The sequence below is a fragment of the Phoca vitulina genome, unplaced genomic scaffold, assembly GCF_004348235.1.
Source record: "Phoca vitulina isolate PV1807 unplaced genomic scaffold, GSC_HSeal_1.0 scaffold66, whole genome shotgun sequence".
NCBI lineage: Eukaryota > Metazoa > Chordata > Mammalia > Carnivora > Phocidae > Phoca > Phoca vitulina.
The window spans coordinates 3,509,805-3,531,729 of NW_022589769.1; the positions used below are offsets into that span (position 1 = coordinate 3,509,805).

General features: G+C 50.7%; 1 protein-coding gene across 3 annotated transcripts; it reads left to right on the forward strand.

Annotated features, from left to right (window-relative positions):
• The first annotated feature begins 2,931 nt into the window (after positions 1 to 2,931).
• NUBP1 (nucleotide binding protein 1) lies at positions 2,932 to 21,915 on the forward strand. Of its 3 annotated transcripts, none has more exons than XM_032392186.1 (11): positions 2,932 to 3,031; positions 3,110 to 3,214; positions 5,061 to 5,194; positions 11,578 to 11,646; positions 14,012 to 14,044; positions 14,639 to 14,729; positions 15,417 to 15,571; positions 18,252 to 18,362; positions 18,634 to 18,736; positions 21,202 to 21,285; positions 21,832 to 21,915. In XM_032392186.1, exons 1-11 carry the CDS (start codon positions 3,013 to 3,015, stop codon positions 21,888 to 21,890), a joined length of 963 nt encoding a protein of 320 aa, XP_032248077.1. In that variant the 5' UTR covers positions 2,932 to 3,012; the 3' UTR covers positions 21,891 to 21,915. The 3 variants fall into 3 exon arrangements, with proteins under 3 accessions (XP_032248077.1, XP_032248078.1, XP_032248079.1); XM_032392188.1 differs by having other exon boundaries at positions 2,973 to 3,021; XM_032392187.1 differs by lacking the exon at positions 21,832 to 21,915 and having other exon boundaries at positions 18,634 to 18,740; positions 21,202 to 21,269.
• Positions 21,916 to 21,925: the final 10 nt, after the last annotated feature.

The following is a 21,925-nucleotide window of genomic DNA, read 5'->3' on the forward strand; positions in this document are numbered from 1 at the left end:
TTGGCTGGGACCCCACAGGTGGCTCTGCTAGGCCTGTAGGTCTTCCCTTCTGCGGGCTAGTCCCAAAGTGTTCTCATAGGGAGGGCAGAGGGGCAAGCGAAGAAAGTGAACACAGGCAAGGACCTGTTTTTTGTTAGGTCACATCGGTTAACATCTCATTAGCAAAGTCAGTCACAAGCCTGAGCCCAGAGTCTAGGGGTAGAACAGAGGCCCTGCTCACAGCGGGGTGACATACTGGGGCCATTTGGGCAACTATACCATCACATCATACAGACGTGAGGCCACAGGACTTGATGCCTGATTGGACATGGAGGGAGACATCCTGAATGTTTCCAGCAGTGGCCGCCAGCTGTGACCGCCATCTCTATACACGCCCACCACCCCACCCACCTAGATGTGGCCTCTGTTTTCATGCCCCTGGAAACTAGGCTGCCCTTGGGTCTCGCTTTGACCAGCACAATGTGAAAAAGAGACCCCGCGCCAGTTCCCAGCCTTGCCCAGCTGCCATGGAATTGTGCTCAGGCTAGACCACTGAATGATGAGCGACCATGTGGAGAGACAGTGGCCACCTCAAGGGAAAGGCACACATGAGAATGAGAATCTTCTACTCGATTCCCCCTGAAGGATGCCACATGAGTGAGCCCAGATAAAACCAGAAGACTCATGAGAAATAATAAACCATTGTGGTGGTAACCACTATGTGTGTGTGCGCGCATGGGTGTATATATGTATGTGTGACTTGTTACGCAGCAGTTGCTAACTGATAAAAGGGGAGATGGTGAGAAGGAGGCAAGGCTGATGCTCACGTTTAGGACTCGAGTTCATAGGGCAGTGGCAGTACCGTTGTCTGAGAAAAGAACTCCAGAAGGAGGAACTGGTTTGAGGAAAGAGCTGTGGATAGAAGTTTGTTATGCCTGAAGGACTGAAGGATGTGGAAAGTGGGACTACAAGTGGGCCAAGGACAGAGTCTTGAGATGACTCCTCTTCAGAAGTGGTTCTTTAGTGGCTAAAATGACTATCTGGTGAGAGCGTAAAGATGCGTGTTCCCCGGCCCAGCCCTTGAGTTTCTGATTCAGGAGGTCCGGATGGGCCTGGAAATCTGCTCTGCAGCCTCGTTCCTGCCCTTCAGCTCCCACTCCCACAGATGGAAAATTCCATCCCCGGTGAGTCAGGAGTTTGGCTGGGGACAGTGGAAGAGAGACCTGGAGCAAAGCGGAGAGGAGGTTTATTTGAGTTTACTTTTTAGTGTGGGATGGGATCATTTTTACAGCCTTGTGGGGAGGAGTGAGGAGTGAGGGAGAGAGTGAAGAATGGAAGACCTTCCCTGCCTTGGAGCAGCGAGACTGGCTGAGTGGGAGGGCCCCTGGGTAATGAGAGATCGCAAGGCTGCTAAAGACAGCTGGGAGCAACCTGCCGGAAGTGTCTTAGGGGACGTCAGTAAGGAAGATCGGAAGTGGGCCGGCCTTGGGCCTCTGCTGTGTGGCTGAGGGGGAGAAAGAGCCTGTGGTCATGAGAGTTCAGTGGAGCCTTCTGGCTGCGAGACCCCGGGCAAGCCACTTAACCTCTCTGAGCCTCACTTTCTTCAGTGGAAGAATAATTTGCATCCTGCCTTCCGTTGTATGGCCTAGTGGTCAAGAGCCCAGGCCCTACATCAGACTTTGTTGGCATCCCCTCCGTGCTGCTTACTGGCTCTGAGACCTTGGGCAAGTCATTCCCGGTGACCCTGTCTTCCTCCCTGAAAACTGGAGATCACAACAGTCCCTGCCTAACAAGTGACTTCGTCTCTGACCTCTGGGCTTGTTCATGCGGTTCGTTCTGTCTGAAATACCACTTGTCACCCCCGCTACCACCCTGTCCCAATCTGGGTGTCAGCTTTAAGGACGTCTTCCCTATCACCCCACTTGTCTCCTGTCATAGCCTTTATAAAACTAATGACCGGCTTCATTATCCGCTGTGCCAACCAGTCTGGGCACCAGGACAACAGGAATCAGGGCAGTTTGGTAAGACCAGCAGCTCGTACAGAGCCGCTTGGCACCATGTGTTTCGGATGACCGTGCAGACTCAGGAGCCCCATGGCCCAGGTTCATCACTCTGTCTCCCTCGCTAGGAGCTGTGTGACCTGAGGAAAGGAGTTCACACATTTTGACCATCAGTTTTCTCACCCAAAGGCACAATTTTGGGAACACTGCTAGCACGGATTCAGGCAAGAATGATGCTAAAGCCGCTGAGTGCAAGGTTAATGAACAGGATATTCACACGATCTCAACGAATCATCTCAGAATCTTTCTTCATTACAAATGGACAAGGGTACCGTTTGCTGGAGAGGCAGGAAGGACAGACGCCCCCTTCCCCAAGCCAAGTGGCCAGGCCCTCACGTTACCAACCACGGGACCCATTGGCATTCAGTGCCTCTCACTGTGACACTACAGTTGAGCACATTACTCAAGGGCCTTCTGCCAAAACCTTTTAACGGAATCTAATCATAACGGGGGGGGGGGGGGGGGGGGGGATTCTATAAGGCAAATGGCCTGGACTATATCCAAATTTATCCATGTCCTAAAAGACAAAAAATGGCAAGGGGGAGGGAGAGGAGGACTGTTCTGAATTAAAAGAGACTGAAGAGAACAAAGGGAAGGTGCGACTTTTGACTGGATCCAGAATGGGGGAGGGGGTCTTATTTAGGACAATTGAATACATTTGAATATAAAGTGTATGTTAGCTAATAATTTTGCATTAGTATCAAATTTCTTGGGTATGGGCACTGAGGTCATGTAGGATAATGCCTTTGTTCCTACGAGCTACATGCCGAATAACTTACGAAAGATCTCCGCAGCTCAGTTTTGAAGGGAACAGGAAAAGACCAGCCCCAAGCACCTGACACAAGGTCCGCGCGTGCGCAAAGCACCCTTTCCGAGACTTAATTCGCGCGGCTGGAGAGTCAGATTGGGCGCCGGGAGGCGGAAATACGTAAGGGCAGGTTCCGGGGACAGCGGAGACGTCGAAGGCAGCCGAATGGAGGAGGTGCCTCAGGGTGAGCGCGCGGAGGGGGCGTGGGTGGCGGGGCTGAAGGGACAGGAGCCACTTTAACTGTGACCTTGTGCCCGCGCAGGCTGTCCCGGAACCGGCAGCGCCCAGGCGGGCCGAGGGGCCTCATGTCAGGGCTGCCCCAACCAGCGGCTCTGCGCCTCCGGAGCCGGCGCCGCTCCCGACCCAGGTGAGGAAAGGGCGAGGCCTGAACCGGAAGTGAAGGGCGCTAGCCAGGAAGAGGTGGGACCGGGAGGCCTCTTAGGAGGGGTGGGTCTAGAGGAGGCGGGCCATGGAAAAGTCCGGAAGAGTAGAGGGAAGTAGTGGGATGGGGCGGAGCCTGAAGGACTATTGACTGGTGTGGAGTCCAAAGGGGTCTCAAGAGGGGCGGGGCCGGGAAAGGGGTGGGGCCAGAGGTTTGAGTGACAGTGACTGACGGGTCTGGTGGGGGCCGTCGTCCTAGGGAATAGGGTATAGACTTTGAACTGGGGGTTGCTCGGGAATATTCTTTGGACAGAATTGTCTTGCTTTTGAAAAGGATTGATTCTCCCATTCATTTAACAGAAATATATATTCACCTGGGCACAGTGCTCAGTGCTGGGGATACAGCTGCGAATAAGACGAGATCACTGCCCTAGTGGATGTGAGTTTAATAGGGGAGACCCACCATAAACAAGTGAGCAAGCAAATAAATCATCGCAGCAATAAGTATGACGAAGGACAAATCGGAGGGTGGGAAACACTGGGGATTTACCAAAAGGATCTTAAAAAGCAGGAGCCTGGGAGAATTCTGAAGGAGTTCGAAGAGAGAGTCGGGTTTGATTCCTGGGTCCTGCAAAGAGTATGACCTTGAGCGAGACTTCTAAGGTCTCTGAGCCTCCATTTCCTTATCCAAAATGGGGCGAGGGGCGCCTGGCTGGCTCAGTCCATAGAGCATATGACTCTTGATGTCAGGGTCATGAGTTCAAGCCCCACATTGGGCTTGGAACCAACTTTTTTTTTTTTTTTTTTAAGATTTATTTATTCATTTGAGAGAGAGTGCACTCACAAGCAGGAGACGGGGAGAGAGAGAGAGGAAGAGAATCCCAAGCAGACACCCCACTGAGTGCAGAGCCAGACCTGGGGCTTGATTCTAGGACCCTGAGATCATGATCTGAGCTGAGCAGAAACCAAGAGTCAGACGCCTCTTGGAACCTACTTTTTAAATATGGGGCAGGTAGAATATTTACTTCATGGTGGTATTTTAAGGAATTGAAGTAAGTTGAAAGGTTGAATGCATAGCAAATGTATAATCTGTGATAGTTATCTGTGACTGGTCCTCATAAATGCCTGCTATTTGTCAGGGATTCTTAACCTTGGCACTACTGCCATTTGGATCTGGATAATTCTTTGGGGTGGGGTGCTGTCCTGAGCATTCTTAGACATTTTTTTAAAGATTCATTTGACAGAACACAAGCAGGGGGAGGGGCAGAAGGACAGGGAGACAATCTCCAGCAGACTCCATGCTGAGTGGAGCGCAAAGCCCAACAAAGGGCTCCGTCTCACGACCCTGAGATCATGACCAGAGCCAAAACCAAGAATCGAACGCTTAACCAACTGCGCCACCCAGGCACCCCTCATTGTTAGACTTTTAGCAGCATCTGTGGTCTCTACCCACTACATACCAGTAGCAACCCTTCCTCATGACAACCAAAAATGTCCCCAGGCGGATTTTGCCCCCAGGTTGGGAACCATTACTATGTGTGAAGCTCTTCTGGAGCTGAGAATATAGCAGTGAACACTTCAGACAGTCTCTATCCTCATGGAGCTTAGGTTCTAGCAAGAGGAGACAGACGAGTAAACCAATAAACAAGAAAATTTCGAAGAGGATAACAGCTTTATTTTCTTTGTAGTACTTATTGCTGTCATTGACTAGGTGGTATTTCACACACAGTCCCTTGAAATAGCCCCAAGGATTTAGCTCCTACTAGTCCATTGGAAAAGTGACACTTGAAATTTAGTCAGGGACTTCATCACCTGATTTGCTTTCTTTGCAGCCATAGAAGAAATCAAAGAGAAAATGAAGACCGTGAAACACAAAATCTTGGTGTTATCTGGGAAAGGTGGTGTTGGAAAAAGCACATTCAGTGCCCACCTTGCCCACGGCCTAGCAGAGGATGAAAACACACAGGTGAGACCTAGGGAAAAACTGGGAGAGGCTCCTGTATGAGGGTGTGTGATGATTTCTGGAGAACTGATTCCTTAGACTAAGTTGAATTGGTCTTTTGGGAATCTAGATCCTTGCAGAGAGAAGGAGGAAATGCATGGCAGCTATGCAGTGAAATGAAGTGTTTCATTAGATTCTCTAGCTATGAAAATGGACAGCAGGTGTACATTTCTCTTGGCATGCTGATCATTTTGTTAAGTTCAGACTTCTTTCTCTTACCCCCTTTCTGCCTGTTTCTAGGCCAGAGTTCTGCAAGCTATAGCCCATGGACAAATTCAGCCCCTCTCTTGCCTTTTTATGGCGTATGAGCTAAGAATGATTTTTACATCTATAAACATTTGCTTTTAAATTGCTTTATAGTATCCTTGATTTTGCCCATAAAGCTTAAAATACAGTTGACCTTTGAACAACATGGGTTTGAACCGCATGGTTCCACTTATATGTGGATTTTCTTATAGTACTATAAATGTATTTTTTTCCTTATGATTTCACTTAATATTTTTTTTTAGGTTACTGTAGTATAAGAGTACAGTGTGTAACACGTAATACATAAATATGTGCTAATCGACTGTTAACTATAAGACTTCTGGTCAACAGTAGGCTATTAGTAGTTAAATTTTGGCGGAGTCAGTAGTAATACATGGATTTTCAACTGCACAGGGGTTGCCCCTAACCCCCCGCCTTGTTCAAAGGTCAAGTGTATTTTCTATTTGACTCTTGAGGAAGAAAACATTTGCCAACCCCTGAACTGGGCCACTCACTGGTGCCCAAGTATACACGTGAGCACAAAAACTCCAATTGCCCAGTAAAAATCAACTGCTCTCTGGATTTCAGCTTTAATGGAAAGTATGGTATGATGAGGAAGAAAAAAATACTTTCTACCACAAAGCTCGAATGGAAATTTACAGTGCCTGTGATTTTAAAAATACATTGGGTTGTTCATGGGACTCAGGATAATTTTGCATTGACCTTAGAAAAGTGATCCCAGTATTCACTTTGATTACCACTTGATACCTGATAAAACCATGAATACTGCAGTTTCTGAGTTTTTTTAAAACACAGAACACATTCCATCTTTGTTTTCTTCCAAAATGAAATTTTATTCAAAATTCCAGTGGAAAAAATGCTTACCCATCAGAACTGCTAGAGCAGCATGCATGTCTCTTAGAATCCAGCTATCCCATGGGTTGACCCCTGAATCAAGAGACCTGGCTGAGGACTTGTATGCTGGCACTATGCGTGGCCTGGCTTAGAGAGCCTGCTGCTCTCTGGATGGGAATTGCCAACTAACTGTCCTCTTGCGTCTCAGGACACCGTTCAGGGCCTGCAGAGGAGTTCTGCGTAACACAGGCAAACAGTTGTGTTTTGTGCATGCTGTTCCTTCCCATTTCAGTTCTTCCCACGGTCGTCATGCCTTCTTTATACATTGACTTATTTCTGAGCATTAGTTTTCTTCTCATGCGTTTCTGATACTGAGTTATTTTTATATACAAGGGTTGACATTCAGTTCAGATTTCGTTTCTAACTGATAAATGGCCCTTCACTTTTGTTTGACTAAAAAAAAAAAAGAGTGCTAAATGGGGCTGTAAAGGTACATTTAATCTAGTATTGAAATTTCAAAACTGCCACATATTGCCCGTTATATTTTGAAACTCTAAAAGCTGGTAAATTTCAGTGTTGTATACTTGAAGTAGGTAAACCATTTTATGTAAGTGTGAAATAGCACCCTAATATCTTAACATAAAGCTTGATTTTTCTCCATAAAAAAGCCAGCTACAGTGCGCAGAGGATCTAGCTCACCATTCTTACATGCGCTGCAGGACACTGAGATGAGACACCTCGCCAGTGTCCAGGAACTCCAGGAATACAGTTCTCAAATCTCTGGATTAAGAAATTAGAGTTTGCTTCAGGGCTGGGCAAACTGTGTGTGTGAAGAGCCAGATGGTGAATATTTTAGGTTTTGCTGGCCCTACAGTTTCTTTGGCAACTGTTTAGTCCTACCCTCAAACAGGAAAGCAGCCATAGACAGTCTGTAAACAAACAAACTTGGCTGTGTTCTAACAGAATTTTATTGTCACTGATATTTGAATTTCATAGAATTTTTACATCATGAAATAGACTTTTTTTTTTTACCCCCCCCCTCCGCCTTCTAAAAATGTAATAACTGTTCTTAACATCATGGGCTGTACAAAAACAGGTAGCAGGCGGGTTTGGGCCCGGGTTGTAGTGTACCGGCCCCTGGTGTGGTCTGTAGCGCATCTGTGAGGGAAGACTGAGACCTGGGCCAAGCCCCAGCCTTCCTGAGAGTGAAGAGGCTGAACCTGGTGATCTGTGATGCTCGGCTTTCCTCTCACTCACCCAGGCTCTGAATTCTCCCTCATTCCTCATTTCTGTTCTGATCGTTTTAGAATGCTGGAGCTGTTCCTGCCGGCCTGCCAGTGGCTGAGGTGGACTTCTCTGAAATCTGGCATCCACCATCCAAGATGTGCTCTAGGGATTTGGGACAAGGGTGAGAAGCCTGGGAGGGACAACTGGGCTTAGGGAAGGCAGCCTCTGGACTGTGGTGGGGACGGATGGAATGTGTGTATGGCAGGCAGTCTGGTGGGGCTCCTCCAGTGAAGGGGACCAAGGAAGAGGCTGAGCCAGACTAGGGAGGCTTTGAGTGACCTGGTAAGACATTTGTCATGCATAGAGGCAGGATTTGAGCATTGCTTTAGGAACATCGCAATGACAGCCCAGTGTGTGATTGGGTATCATTAGAGGGGTCAGGAAGCCAGTCGGGAGATGGTGTTCATGTCTCGTGAGCAGCCACGAGGACCCTGATCAGGGCAGTGGGTGGAACAAGTGCGAGGGGACAAATGCGGGTGGAGTCGGGACGATGGAAGAAGCAGGGCCTCACCACTTCGGAGAAGAGGGGGTTTTCGGAGCTCTGGTTGAGCATTTGGGGCATGGTGGTGGGTACAGTCTAGCCTGGTGGTGGGGAATACAGGCTCTGGAGAGAGACTGCCCAGGTTCACATCCCAGTTCACCCACACCACTTCTGTGACCTTGGGCAGGTTACCAGGCTCTCTGCCTCAGTTTGCCCTATAAGACAAGAGTCAGGAGCAAGTGAGGTAATGCACGTAAATGTAAAATGCTTAGCATGGTGTCTGATGTGTAGTAAGTGCTCAATAAATGGCTGTGATAGCAATCATTGGTCCTTTATCCACTAACCGGAGCGCGGGGCAGAGGTGGTGATTATTTCTGCTTGTAGTGCCGGGTTTGTAGCCCGCGCCACCGGGCACAGTGCTGAGCAGGCTCAGAGTCCGCTTGTTGATCCATCCTTCCGTTAATCAACAGTCTCCTGCCCTTTGAGGTTCAAATGTGCATTGGCCAGTTGGTTGGCCAAAAACTGATTGTTTCTCTGAGAGAGTATTCATATCGTCCAGAATGCTCTCTGCTTTTGGAAGCTGTCAGGCATGTTTTATTTTGTGTGTGTGTGCACGTGAAATTTTTTTTTAATATAAAATCATAGTGTATTATTAGTTTCAGGGTAGAATTTAGTGATTCATCAGTTGCGTACAACACCCAGTGCTCATTACATGAAATGGCCTCCTTAATGCCCATTGCCCAGTTACATCCCCCCACCCACCATCCCTCCAGCAACCTTCAGTTTGTTTCCTAGAGTTAAGTGTCTCCCTTTCTGATTTCATCTTCTCTTATTTTTCCTTCCCTTCCCCTATGTTCATCTGCTTTGTTTCTTAAACAGCTCTCTGAAGATGGGCTTTAACCAGGCCAGATGCAGGTAACCACTTGGAAAGAGAGAGCTGTTTGTATATAATGGTGCTTCTATATAATTCTGTTGTGAAGTAGTTGCCTGGACTTTGCAACTAAAGGAAAATGCACCACCATTCGGTGTGGAAATACGGCTAGAGAAGCTCGTATGCGATAAGAACCTAGGAAATATTTTAAATATTTATAAAAACAGTTTTGTTTTAAAATGAAGAACTCTGACTATTGTACAGTTACTTTCCTCACTGAGGACTCTGAACATTCCTGTATTATTTCATGTGTATTGAAGAACACATGGTGGCTTACAAAAAAAAAAAGTCCACACTTAGGAAAGTGTATTTCCTCATAGATCCTACTCATGACTGAAAATGCCACTGTGTCCAAAGGGTGCAGGATATTGACAGACAGTAGACTCTGAGTCTGTCTGGTTGATTGATCTCAAGTAGCACACATTCCTTCCTTGCCTAAATTGAGGAGGGAAACGCCTGGTCCCTTTTCTGTCTGCTATCTGGTGGAAGCTCATCCCTAACTCTGAGCAGGGCTGTTCTGTGTTAACGCTCAAGGCAGGCAGGTGTCCAGCAGCTCGTTAGGAAAGGGCGTGAGCCAAGAGGGAGCAGAATTGGGAACCACCCCCCTGACTAATGATGGGCAGGCTGGGGGGGTTGTGAGTTGTGGTGAAGGGGGCAGAAGCCTTGATAGTTACACCTGAGCTGGGAGACACCACAGACTCGCATGCTGTTTTTCCACGGCAGGGTCACCTGCTCCCACAAGTGACCCGGGGGTCGTCTTGCCTTGTAATCTGAAAGGCGAGCTATAGCACTAACAGGTCTGCTCTAGGGGCTTCCGGACTGAAGTTTCTGAGGCCCATCTCTGGGGCTGATAGACTTTGGAGCTGGAAGGGGCCTGATGATCTCCTGAACACTTGTTTGACAGAAGCTCCGACAGAAGCAATTTGTATGAAGTGACCCAGCCTTGGAGTGCCAAGAGTCAGCACTAGAGCTCACCTCCCAGGACTTCTTAAGGGGAAGTTTGGGGGTGCTGAGTATGGGAAAGTTTTGGATCCTGACAACACCCTGTTCCACGACTCTCTGGCTGGGAGAGAGCTGTGGCAAAGCCTGTTAGGTTTCTAGCACCTTCCACAGAGGCCCTGGTAAGATTTACTCAGGCACATTTCTCTCTGCTCGGGTTCTCTGGTCTGAGCAGAAAGGGAATCCAGTTGGATAGATATTAAGGTAGTGACAGGTTCAACAGGAAGCCTGAAAGGGACAGGACACAGGGCCCCTCAGAGGTCTGCATAACAGGGACATGTCATAGCCTTTTTGGGTACCACCATGGGAGTGAGTGCCCGTGATTTGTTTCCTGCATCCTTGCATCGTTTCCCTCAAGATTCACCCCCTTGGTTGAGCATAGTTCCTTGAAACAAATTGTTCCCCACAGAAAGGGCACGGAGACAGAGTGGCTAGAAACCGAGAGTACTGTTAAATCTGTTAGGGTCACAGTAATGGTGTAGTTTCCCGAGTCATGAGGCTCTGAGGTAAAATGTCTGTGGATCATTAACACACACCAGCCTTGTGTGTCAAGAAGGCGAAGGAAGTCAGGTTGTCAGCCTGAGTATCCTTCTGTTGCATTCTTCAGGTGGTCCAGCAGAGGGCGGGGGAGGCAAGCGGCTGATCTGAGGATGAAAAGTTTTCCTGATCACGGGTGTGAGGAAGCAAGAGGTAGGTAGGGGTTTGCAGGGAGCAGTGAAGAGAGAAGCAAGAAACCAATTAAGGGCAAGTTAAAAAGTTACCCAGATGTGCTGCACTTTGGATGCTTGACATTTGAGCTTTCAAGATGAGTATTAACTCTCCTCTTCAGAGGGTTCCTGAAGACCATCTCAGACCTCATTTATCACACTGAGAAAGCAAGGATGTTTGGGGTGGAAGGAGTGATTGGAGGTTGCACAGATCACTAGCAAAGAGCTCTTCTAGACTTCTTTCAGGAACCTTCCATCATTAACCTTCAGGATCACAGCACAGTGGGGCTCGGTCAGAGCTCAGTGGGAGGTTCCACTCTGGCCCTCCTCTGCAGGCCCCATGGGGTGGTGGAAAGAGCCCTGGTGTTGGAGTCGCCAGGCTTCAGATTATGTCCTGGCTCTGCTGCTTGCTTCCTGAACAAATCCTTGGGCCTCTCCAACCTCCATTTCCTCTTCTATAAAGCCGAGATGATGACACCCACCCCTCAGGCACGTGGTAAAGGCCGAGTGAATGGTGGCTGGACCTGAATCTTTAAGGGACCTGACGCCGGGTCTGGAGGATCACCCCAGAGTTAGGCCAGACATGGGGGATGGGTGTGGAAATCCATGGTGTTGCTGTGTTTTGCCAAGCTCTTTAGGAGTCTGAGACTGTGTGGCCATGGCCTGGAAGATAAATGTTGGAACTCCCCCGAGATTCCTCTCGGTCCTTGCTTGACTCCATTTCTTTCCATCTTCTCTCCTTCCTCCTTTCCTCAAGAACTCTGTTTCCTTCCCAGTGGTGCACATCTGAAAGATTGTACATTCAGTCGAGTCACTGCTCTGGTCTCTTCTTGTTTCCCAGGTCGCTCTTCTGGACATTGATATATGTGGGCCATCAATTCCCAAGATAATGGGACTGGAAGGAGAACAGGTAATAGTGATAGTGGGAATCACAGGAAAGTATTCTCACGGCACACCCTAGTACCGGACTACTCCCACACAAAGGGGTCAGCAGAGCCATGCGTTTTTACGTGGCCCTGCTGAAACCAGGTGAACGTTCACCAGTCCGTCTGTCTGCCTCAACAACCACCGTGAGCTTGGGGGGTTGGGACTGGATATAAAGTGCACCCACATCATTTGAGAAGCATCAGTTTCAGTGCCTTCTTAGAGGGGAAGGGAAACAGCAAGTAAAATGCAGAAGTAGGACACAGAAACTTCGCACTGCCTGGGAAAGCTAGACCAGTTCTTGCTAGGGGTCTGTACCCTGGAAACGAGGGAATGTTTTTGCCCTTGTTGTCACCCCTGGGGAACTGAGACTGTGAGGTGGCAAAGTGACGTGGGGTAGGGACAGGGCTGCAGCACCACAGCAGTCCGTGCAGGTGCCGGTCCCCCTCCTCCCCCGGGTGGCAAGAAGCTGTCCCAGAAAGGGTCCCCCTCAAAGGCAGTGCACTGAAACAGGGCTGGGGGGCTAGGATGTTCCCAGGGTGTCACATGGGTTCGTTTATTACATCATTGCCAGGCCCTGCTGGGTGCTGGGATACAGTAGTGCGCGAGGCAGATCGAGCCCCCCGCCCTGGTGGGAGGCTGCAGCTGATAGTAGAAAATGAAAGCTGGGTAAGGGGACAGGGCGAGCCAGGGTGTGGTCAAGGGCACCATGCTGTGGAGAGCGGGTGAAGAGCCTTCTGGGCCACGGGAGCAAGTGCAGGAGCGCCGAAGCCAGTATGTACTCCGAACAATGAATAGTGGCAGAGGGACAAAGGGAGGGTGGCTGGACAGTAGCCAGAAGCAGACAGGCCAGCCTGTGGACTCTGCTCAGGGCTTGGGATAGGCGCCAAGGGGGCTGGGAAGGGCGCAACGCCGTCCAGGGTGGAGGCAGAGCTGCAGGGTGCACGTCTGCGCACGCGCCCACCGGGAACGAGCTGTGTAGCAGGCGCCCGCAGCATGGCCGGGCGCCTGCTTACCTGTAAGCGCTGTCCAGCTAGCCCTGACTGCACCCTTACGTGAGCGTCCTACGAACACCGATGTTTTTACGTGGTGAGAGAACAGAAGTTGTGCTCTTTTCTTCTCCTGCGCCACGGGTCATTTCCTTTATCCCTCTTTCAAGCCTGCCACCATGGAGAATGAGTTTAAATAGGAATGAAGGGTGGTTGTTACATTAAGAGCTGGGTGAACTTAGGTGCAGAGGGTTAAGCATACAGCTGTGGTGAGGAGCATGGACTCGGGCATGGAATTGTTGAATCACTGGAGTACCTCTGAAACGGATGCAGCATTGCACATTACCTGTATTAGAATTTAAAAAGTACATAAAAATTGAAAAGACCTTAAAGCCAATCACCCAAGACAATGTATTCTAGGGTTGCATTTCTGGGAAGTGTCTAGAACAGGCACATCTGTGGAGACAGGAGTTGGGGGTCACCTAGGGCGGGGGGGGTGGCGGGAGGATGTGGAAGGATTGGGTGTGACCGTCACAGGGCAGAGTGGCTTCCTGGAGGGATGAAAATGTTCTCAAACTGACTGCTGGGTGCCCAGCTCTAAGAATATCCCAGAAGCCACTGATGTGTACGCTTTGAACAGGACGCTGGTGTGGTATATGAATTAGGTCTCTATAGAGCTGTTTAAAAAAGTAAGACTTCAAGAAAATGGGCTTTTTGTTTCAGCTACTAGGTTGGTCTAAAGCCCACTTGCTAAGACTGATGTGTAGTTGGAAGTTGAGTCAGTTCTCGTCTCAGGATGAGAAGACAGTGCAGAGTGGAATGCTGGCTATTACTGAACACCTGCTGGAAGGAGAGAGTCTGAATCTCGAGGTGGCCCCGTGAGCTTCCTGTTGGCCCCCTCCCCCCGGGGGGTGCAGCAGACCAGCACGGAGGCTCAGGCCATGGATGGGGCACGTTCTGGGCCACCTGTTTCAGTGAAGCAAACCCCTTTCCTGGAGTTGCAGAGGTGGCCTGCATTTCCTCAGCAATGCCCCCACCCCCCCCCGAGTCCTGTCCCACTTACAACCTACCTTACACCCCAAATTATATGTGAACTTGGCCAAGCTTGGTTCCCTGCCTGGATCTAAGCAGTTTCAAAATAATACAACCTGGGGGTAGGGAGGGGGTAGGAAATACAGCTTCTGTTACCCACTGCCTCGCCCCTAGCTGCTCACTCTCTAGTAAGAATTGAGTGGTGGCATTTAAGACAATGAATTGTATTTTCTAAAACTGTCTTCCTAATCTGTAAGTCTGTGTGGGTGAGAAGTATGCCCACGGTGCCTCATTTCTGACCAGTGAATGTCGGCGTTCGTGTTCCCGCAGGTTCACCAGAGTGGCTCGGGCTGGTCTCCAGTGGTGAGTTTTCACACCTTTGCCTTATTTGCAAGGCAGTGTGCCCTGGGTCATGTGTTCAGAACGGATATGGTTTGGGCTGGCAGCACCTTCCTCAACCCAACTGTTGATCCATCAACGAGTATTGATAGGGGCATTCTTCTAGGCTCAGGGAACACAGGTAAGGTCAGGGATTGGCAGACCGTTTCTGTAAAGGGTCAGACGGTACGTATTTTCAGTGTATGGGCCATACACTATCCACCATTATAGAGTGAAAGTCGTAGTATGTAAATGAATGACCGTGGCTATATTCCAGTAAAACTTTATAGAAAACCCGGAGGCGGGCCAGGTTTGGCCCGAGGGGCCACAGTTTGCCAGCCAGGCGAGGGACTGCTGCCGTGGTTCCCACACTGCAGCATGTGGCCCCGGGGTGCCTCGTTCCAGTCCCCCAGTACGGTAACCCTTCCCCCAAAATGATTTGTGGATTCAAAGAATGAATAGGCCCAGAGATCACACGGTCATTTTGTTCTCAAAATGATTTTTTCAGTCTGAGCTCCGATAAACGACAAGGAAGTGTTATGTGCTGTGGTTTTAAGTGTTCTTTGCTTTATCCTCCAGTTCGTGGAAGACAACCTGGGAGTGATGTCGGTGGGTTTCCTACTCAGCAGTCCTGACGATGCCGTTATCTGGAGGGGACCAAAGAAAAATGGTTTGCCACTCTGCTTTTTCTCTGTGAGCACAATCTTCCAAGAGCAGAACTGCTTTAGGTTTCCTTTTCAGCCTGTCCCATCAGGACGGCAATAGTCCCGTGCTGGGCTTTGCAGAGGATCATGGTTAAGCATCTGGTTGCCTCTGTCTTGGCTGGTTGAAGAGAGCTAATAAAAATAGCTGATAGAAATTGTTTTATGTTTGTGAGGCAAACGTGATAACGACTACACTATGGAAACGGGACAAAATTGTTTTATGTTTACTGCGAGTGTTTCTGTATTTGAAACCTAGGTAACTCTGAATTTGTTTTTACTGTGGTTTTATAATAGCTTATTTATGTTCAGGAAGTGTGTGAGGTGAAATCCTAGCAGGTTGGTTGGGCACGGAGGCTTCAGGTAACCGTGCAGAAGTGTCCTTTATAGGGCAGGGTTCCTCAGCCTTTGCACTATTGCCTTTTGGGGCCGAATAATTCTTTGTTAGGGGAGGGGTGGACTGTGCTCCACATTGCAGGATGTTGGCAGCACCCCTGGCCTCTAGCCACTAGATGTCAGTGGCACCCACACCCCCGTCGTGATACCCCTGATTTAGAGCACAGGCCAGGTGTACATGAAGATTGCAAAGTGCCTCTGTAGCATTGTAGATAAGAGAGAAAAGGCCTCACCGGCTTACTCGCACGTGTTCTCTCCAGGCATGATCAAGCAATTCCTTCGTGACGTGGACTGGGGAGAGGTGGACTACCTTATCGTGGATACCCCGCCCGGCACGTCGGACGAACACCTGTCGGCCGTCCAGTACCTGTCGGCGGCACGCATCGATGGGGCTGTGATAATCACCACCCCTCAGGTGAGCAAGCACCCCGGGGGAGCTGGCTCCAAACTTGGCTGTGTCCAGCCTCGAGACCCATTTCTCGAAGCAGCTCCTGGAACATGTGCTCCAACAGCCCTCAGTGTGGATCCCCAGAAACTTCGTTAAAAGCTTTATGTTTGGTCCAGGCATTTGCTGTTCACAGATAAGCATTCCACAGTTATTTCTGTCCACAGATGAAAGCACTAGCGGCTCAGAATTGCCTTTCATATGTCCTTCACAGAGCCGGCAAGACCCCTTGTGCCATTCCGATCTGGCTTGTCCCTCGTGGTCACGTCACCCTTACTGTGCTCACGCAACCTGCGTGCTGCTTCCATGCACCTTGTCCGGTTTCCCATCAAGCCGGCCTGGGGTGTAGACCAATTTCTGGATAAGCCGCTGCGGTCCTTGCTCCTCCTCCAGCAATGCCCAGCTCCTGTACCAGTCACCTAGAGGCTGTGCTGAACCCAAACTAAGGAGAGCACAGGAGTGTCCTCTGGAGCAAATCCAGCAGTGAACAAACGCAGTCCGGTCTGCAACGGGCTTTCTTATCGTTGCCAAGAAAGCAGTAGATTATTCTTTTCAGTTGTACCTTTTTTCACAATATTCTTCTCCGCTCCTAAGAAAGCACAACAAAGGAGGCTTTAGTCCATGAATCGGTCCATTCCACCCCTCGTGCTTCACCACACCTTCGCAGAGTACCAGCTCTGTGTGGGCCCCGTGCCAGGCACCAGGGAAGCAACAGGCCAGTCCTCCCTCACAGCCTGTGTGGCTCATGGAGGAAGGTGGGTGCCGGACACAAGGCGCACACAGGGCTCCAACAACATGTGACGGGCACCACGCGCCACATGGAGGTACCCGGGTTGGGGAGTGCTGTGACGGGGTGTGTGTGTGACATCACTCTGGTGCCCTGTGGAGAGGGTCTTGGGGGCACATGGAAGGGCAGGACACCACTTAAATGGTGAGAGAGGGGAGCACCTGGCCCAGGGGGTAGTAGTGAAGATGGACTTATCCTTAACAATGTTTTTGAATATTTACCGAGTGGGCCCCGCTCTAAACCAGCAGTACTGTCAAGGGCAGGTCCCAAACAAGTTACCTAAAAGGAAAACAATCTATTTGGAACGGAGCACTGTGATGTGGGATGTTGATAGTGGGGAGGTTTATGGGTAGGGGGCAAGGGGCATATGGGAACTCTTTCTGCTCAGTTTGGCTGTGAACATAAAACCACTCTAAAATCATCTATTAAGAAACAATAAAAATCCAGTTGGCACAAAGGTGGCCTCTCCAAAGCCACATTTACTGTGAAAGCGAGCATGGTGTCCCCCTCGGGTTCAAGAGGGAAACAGACTGAGCAGATGCTGGCCCTTCTCCAGGAAGCTGTGGGAGGATGCCCCGCATTTGGTACTCGTCGTGTGGAATGTCTCTGGAGAGTGTGACTTAACAAGTATGGTCACCCACCTTCTCAGAGCCCTTCCCAGCTGCTGGCCCAGGCAGGCGGCTCTCTTTTGGGGGTCCTTTTTGACAAAGCAGGGGCTTTACTTAAAGGACCATTAAGGAGAGAACTGCTGAGGTGCAGTGAGATGCAGAGACTAATACCAGTTGATACCAGCTTATTTTCTAGCTAAATGCCTTTTTGTCTCTACCTCAGTCTCAAAGGGACCGAGAACCAACTGTGTGCGTCAGGAGAAAGAGGTGACTCGAAGCTTTAAACCTTTGGGAGCCCAGGAGTGTTAGAGCCACAGAGGCTGGGGTGTGACCATACTTGACAACAGCAGGCTAGGAATTGTGTGTCTGTGATCCCGTGACCCGGGGAGAAGTAGAGAGGGAACCAAGCCAGGATGATACGCTACTGTACAAGGCGCTTTTGGAGTTCAGAAGTGAATTTGATCTAAATGTGGCAGTATTCCTTATTTTCTTCTTGTCCATAAAGTTGTTTTCGTTCATAATAGTCTAGATCAGAGGTTAGCGACTTTTTCTATAAAGGGCCAGATAGTAAGTATTTTAGGTTTTGTGAACCACACGGCGGCCTCTGTCACGAACACTTGTACCACTATAGGACAAAAGCAGCCAGTGATAATATACAGAGGAACGGGTGGGGCTGTGTCCAGAAGTTTATTTAGAAAAACAGATGAGGGCGCCTGTGTGGCTCAGTCAGTTAGGCGTCCAACTCTAGGTTTTGGTTCAGGTCATGAGATCAAGCCCTGCGTAAGGCTCCGTGCTGGGTGTGGAGTCTGCCTGAGAGTCTCCCCCTCATCCACCCCACCCCCCACTTTCTCTCCCCGCCCCCCATAAATAAGTCTTAATACAAAAACAGACATCCAGACAGGACCCACAGGCCATACTTTGCTGTCCCCCGATCTTGAATATACAGCACAGTTTGGCTCGGTGTAGTATATTGATGAGAAAATAGAACATGGCGATATTGTAAAAGTCATTTTTCTGTGTATTCATTGTAAGTTTGCTATTTGGCCATTCAGGTTTATCCTTTTAGGGTGTAGGGGGAAGTAGCCCCTAGAATAGGGCTCAGCACGTGGTTGGCACTAGAGAGATACTTGGTGAGTAAGTCTTTAAGGCTTTATGCTGGTGAACCCACTGCATCGCACCAGCCATCCCTGCAGCCACGCAGACATTCTTTCTTCCACTTTGACTTTGAAATAAATGGTCTTTTGAACCTTGATAGGAGGTGTCCCTCCAGGATGTCCGGAAAGAGATCAACTTCTGCCACAAGGTGAAGCTGCCCATCATCGGAGTGGTGGAGAACATGAGCGTCTTCATCTGCCCGAAGTGCAAGGTGGGAACGCAGCCGCCCGTGGCTCAGCTAAGCGGTCCCTTCTTCTGTGGAGGAGGAAAGCCTGGAAAGGGGTCTCGGCGACACTACTGCTGCTTTTCCCCGTCGTTTTGGGAAGCGCAATCACAAAAATGTCTGTTGCTGAGTTAATGAAAATTCGTCTGGTGGTTAATGTTTCACATTTCAACAGCCATTTTTTTTAAGTTGCTTAAAAATGTTCATTTTTAATGAATCTGAAACAAAATCCTAATTCTCCCTTTAACTTGCCTCCCAGAAAGAATCTCAGATATTCCCACCAACAACGGGGGGTGCAGAGGTCATGTGCCAGGATCTGAAGATCCCGCTCCTCGGAAAAGTGCCTCTGGATCCACACATAGGTGGGTGAGTCTCAACGCCCAGCCCGACCCTCCCTTGCCAGACGGGGCCTTCATACCCCGCTCGCCCACCACGGGCACGACTCTGGACAGGGGGGCAGCAGACGAAGAGCCCGCACTCCGGAGCTCCCCTCCAGCCAAGAGAAACCATCAACTGTGAGGGCATGTCGCCACGGGAGTGAGCAGACCTCAGTGTAAGGAGGATGGCGGGGTGGGGCCTGGAAGGTGGGGGTGAAGACTGGTCAGGGACATGCTCAGACAGGAATTAGGTTCTGAGGTGAAAGTCATGAACAGAATTAGCCTCGAACACCCCTTAGGAAGACATCCTGCCTCCTGCGAGGTCCAGCACAGTGTGCACGGCCCTGTCTCTCTCAGCACTAGACGAGGGCGTTGGCCTGCCTCTAGGGGCCCCATTGCATGAAAAATGCTCCCCTTTTAGTACCGGAGTCCCCTAGGTCCCCTCCAGACACTCCATGAGTGGCAGCAAGACTGAAGGGGGTGGTGGTGGACCCCATCCCCATTCAGTATTCACTTTCCAGTATCAGCTTGCTGAGTGGCATGGTCGGGTCACCCACACTCTTTAAATGACACCTGCCTCCAGGTTTTTGTTTGCCCGAGGTAGAGTTGAACTTAGCTTAGGCTTGCTGCGGCTGTGATGTGTGCAAGTGGTGGGGCGGTAATGTCAGCAGAGGGGCCTGGGCCTGAGGGAAGCCTGGGGAGAAGGCTGGAAGGCAGGCTCGAGCCCGCGTGTGGATGGCTGTGCGGCCAAGCCTGGGAGCTGGGCCTTCGGGGGTTAGGAAATGAGAATCGGAGACTGTGGGCATGGGGATGAGTGCTGAGAGGGAGGCCTTCAGGGGGCCCTGCGGGGGAGCGCGGGGAGGAGGCCTAGGGCACAGGTGCATGGAGGAAGAGGGACACACATGTGCGGGAAGGTGACAGTATTTGATGGGTGGGGAGAAAGGTGGCAGATGTCCGAGCCATTTAGCAGATGGGGACATCTCATCTCTGAGAAGCAGTGAACACGGGAGGCAGTATTAGGAGGAGGGCCAGGTTCCGCTTCACATGCTGGGTCTCGAGGCAGGGGAGGCCTTAGGTTTGTCAGCAGGTTCGGGAATGTTGTGGGAGGTGCCCTTCCAGGTGAGACTGGGGCATGTAGAGAGGAGGGGCCCAGAGCATGGTGTGGAGGGTGCAGCCTCGAGGGGCCGCTTGGGGACCGAGCGCCTGCTTGGAGAACCCTCGCTGCCGTCAGCCTCTGCCTGTGCCCACGGCCTGCGTCCAGGTCCCTAGGGCAGGAGTGGTGGGCAAGAGATTAGGGGGATGCCTGGCAGAGAATGGGAAGGAGAGAGGAAGGGGGAGGTGTGTGCCTTCCTGCCTGGCTCCGGCTTCAGCCAGGCTTTTCTTTTTCGGGCCATTTTCCACAAAGAAGCCAAGTTCTGAGCACTTTACAGTAGATGCTAGCAAAGCAGAGGACCCCGACTACAGCTGCTGCGCAGTCCCAAGCTCAGAGAATGAAGTGCCTTCTAGTGGACAGGCCTGTGTGACAAGTTACGGGGCCTCGAGCCTCACTTGTAGCTGAAATCACGAGGCCGGCGAGCATCAGAGCAGGGTGGTTAGCACTGTCCTCTGCTGGGAAGGAGGACAAAGCTGTGAGGTCACTGTGGACCCCACGCCCCCCGCCAGAGCTCTTTTTGCCCAGTGGGAGCAAAGGCAGATTCCTGGGAACAGACCAGAAGCTGTGAAGGCACACACTCCAGGCCATGCTGGGAACTCCATGGCAAAAGGAGGTGCTGCCTCTCTGGCCCCCGGATTCTCAGCCCCGCCCGGGCCCCACAGCCCTGCTCTTGCTCCGCCAGCTGGGGGCGCCACGCCCCGATGGCCTCATCTGTCGGAGCGGGTGGTAACCAGAGGGGAGTTGTGGAGATGACACCAGAGGAGCCCCAGAAATTCTCAGAAATGAGCTCTTCAGACAGTAATGCCTATTCTTGGAGCGCAGTGAGAGCAAAGGGGTCCCAACCAGGGCTGTGAAAATCAGTACACACTGCCCATTAGGTGACTGTTCTGGGACCTGGGACTTCCCAGAACTAGTCCGGCACATTCCCAGGGTAGCCTGCACTCATTTGGGCTCCACCTCTGCCAGCCCCTTCTCCTGGCTCCTTCCGTCCCTCGGTTTCCTTGTCTCAGGGGGCAGTGGCCCTTCCCAGGGCCCACCGGAGGTTGGGGAGCAGCTGGGAGCAGAACCACGGACCTGTTTCTGCAGGAGTGCGGAGCAGGCGGACGGGAGGGGCTCTGCCCAGGCAGTCTCCTTGCATGGGTGTATTTAGGTTCCCATTCAGCTGGGTGTGTCCTCAGCTTTGCTTTTCACTACAAGCGAGGGGGGGCTCAAGTTCTTAATGTCACAGGCCCAAAAGAGCCCCTAGTTCACCTTGCCTGTTTTCTTCATGGATTTTTTTTTTTTCCACTTTTCTAAGGTAAGAGTTGCGACAAAGGACAGTCTTTTTTGATGGACGCACCGGATTCTCCAGCCACTTTTGTCTACAGAAGTATCATTCAAAGTATGTGTATGCATGAGTCCTGTGAATTCAGAGGGCTGCCTGGCTGGGTGTGAAGATCCCCCTTAGAGCCCTTTATGGGTCATCAGGGTCACTGCCCTTCACCTCAGGTGGAGACAGTCATGTTCGTGGGGGCTGGGATGACCCCCTCAGCCCAGGAAGCTAGGAATCTTTGAGTAAGTGGTTGGGGGATGGCGGGAACACCATGTGCAAACCTGAGTGTGCTGGTCATTGGCCCCCTGGGGCCTGGATTTTAAGGCAGCTGGGGTGGGGGCAGTCATTAAAGCTATAGGCTCTTGGTCTGTGGCAAGTTCCTTTTGCCCAGGAAAATGGTGTCCAGGGCAGAGAGCAGCATTCCTGGGCTTCTGGATCTGTGGAATGGGCTGATGTAAGATCTCCAGCCGTACACTTTGGAAGAGTCAGGGCATCAGCAGAAACAGGACCATTTGGGGAGTTCAGCCGTGCGGTGATTCGGCCCTCGCCAACAGAGGCAGGGCTGCCTGAGAGACGGGCACACCACCATTGCGGCTGTGTTGTCTCGTGTTCCAGGAATTCAGGAGTTCTGTGGTCACCATCCCCCGAAAGAAGAGCACTTCCTCAGTTCCTGAAACACACGAGAGCATTTGAGACGCAAGCTGCACGT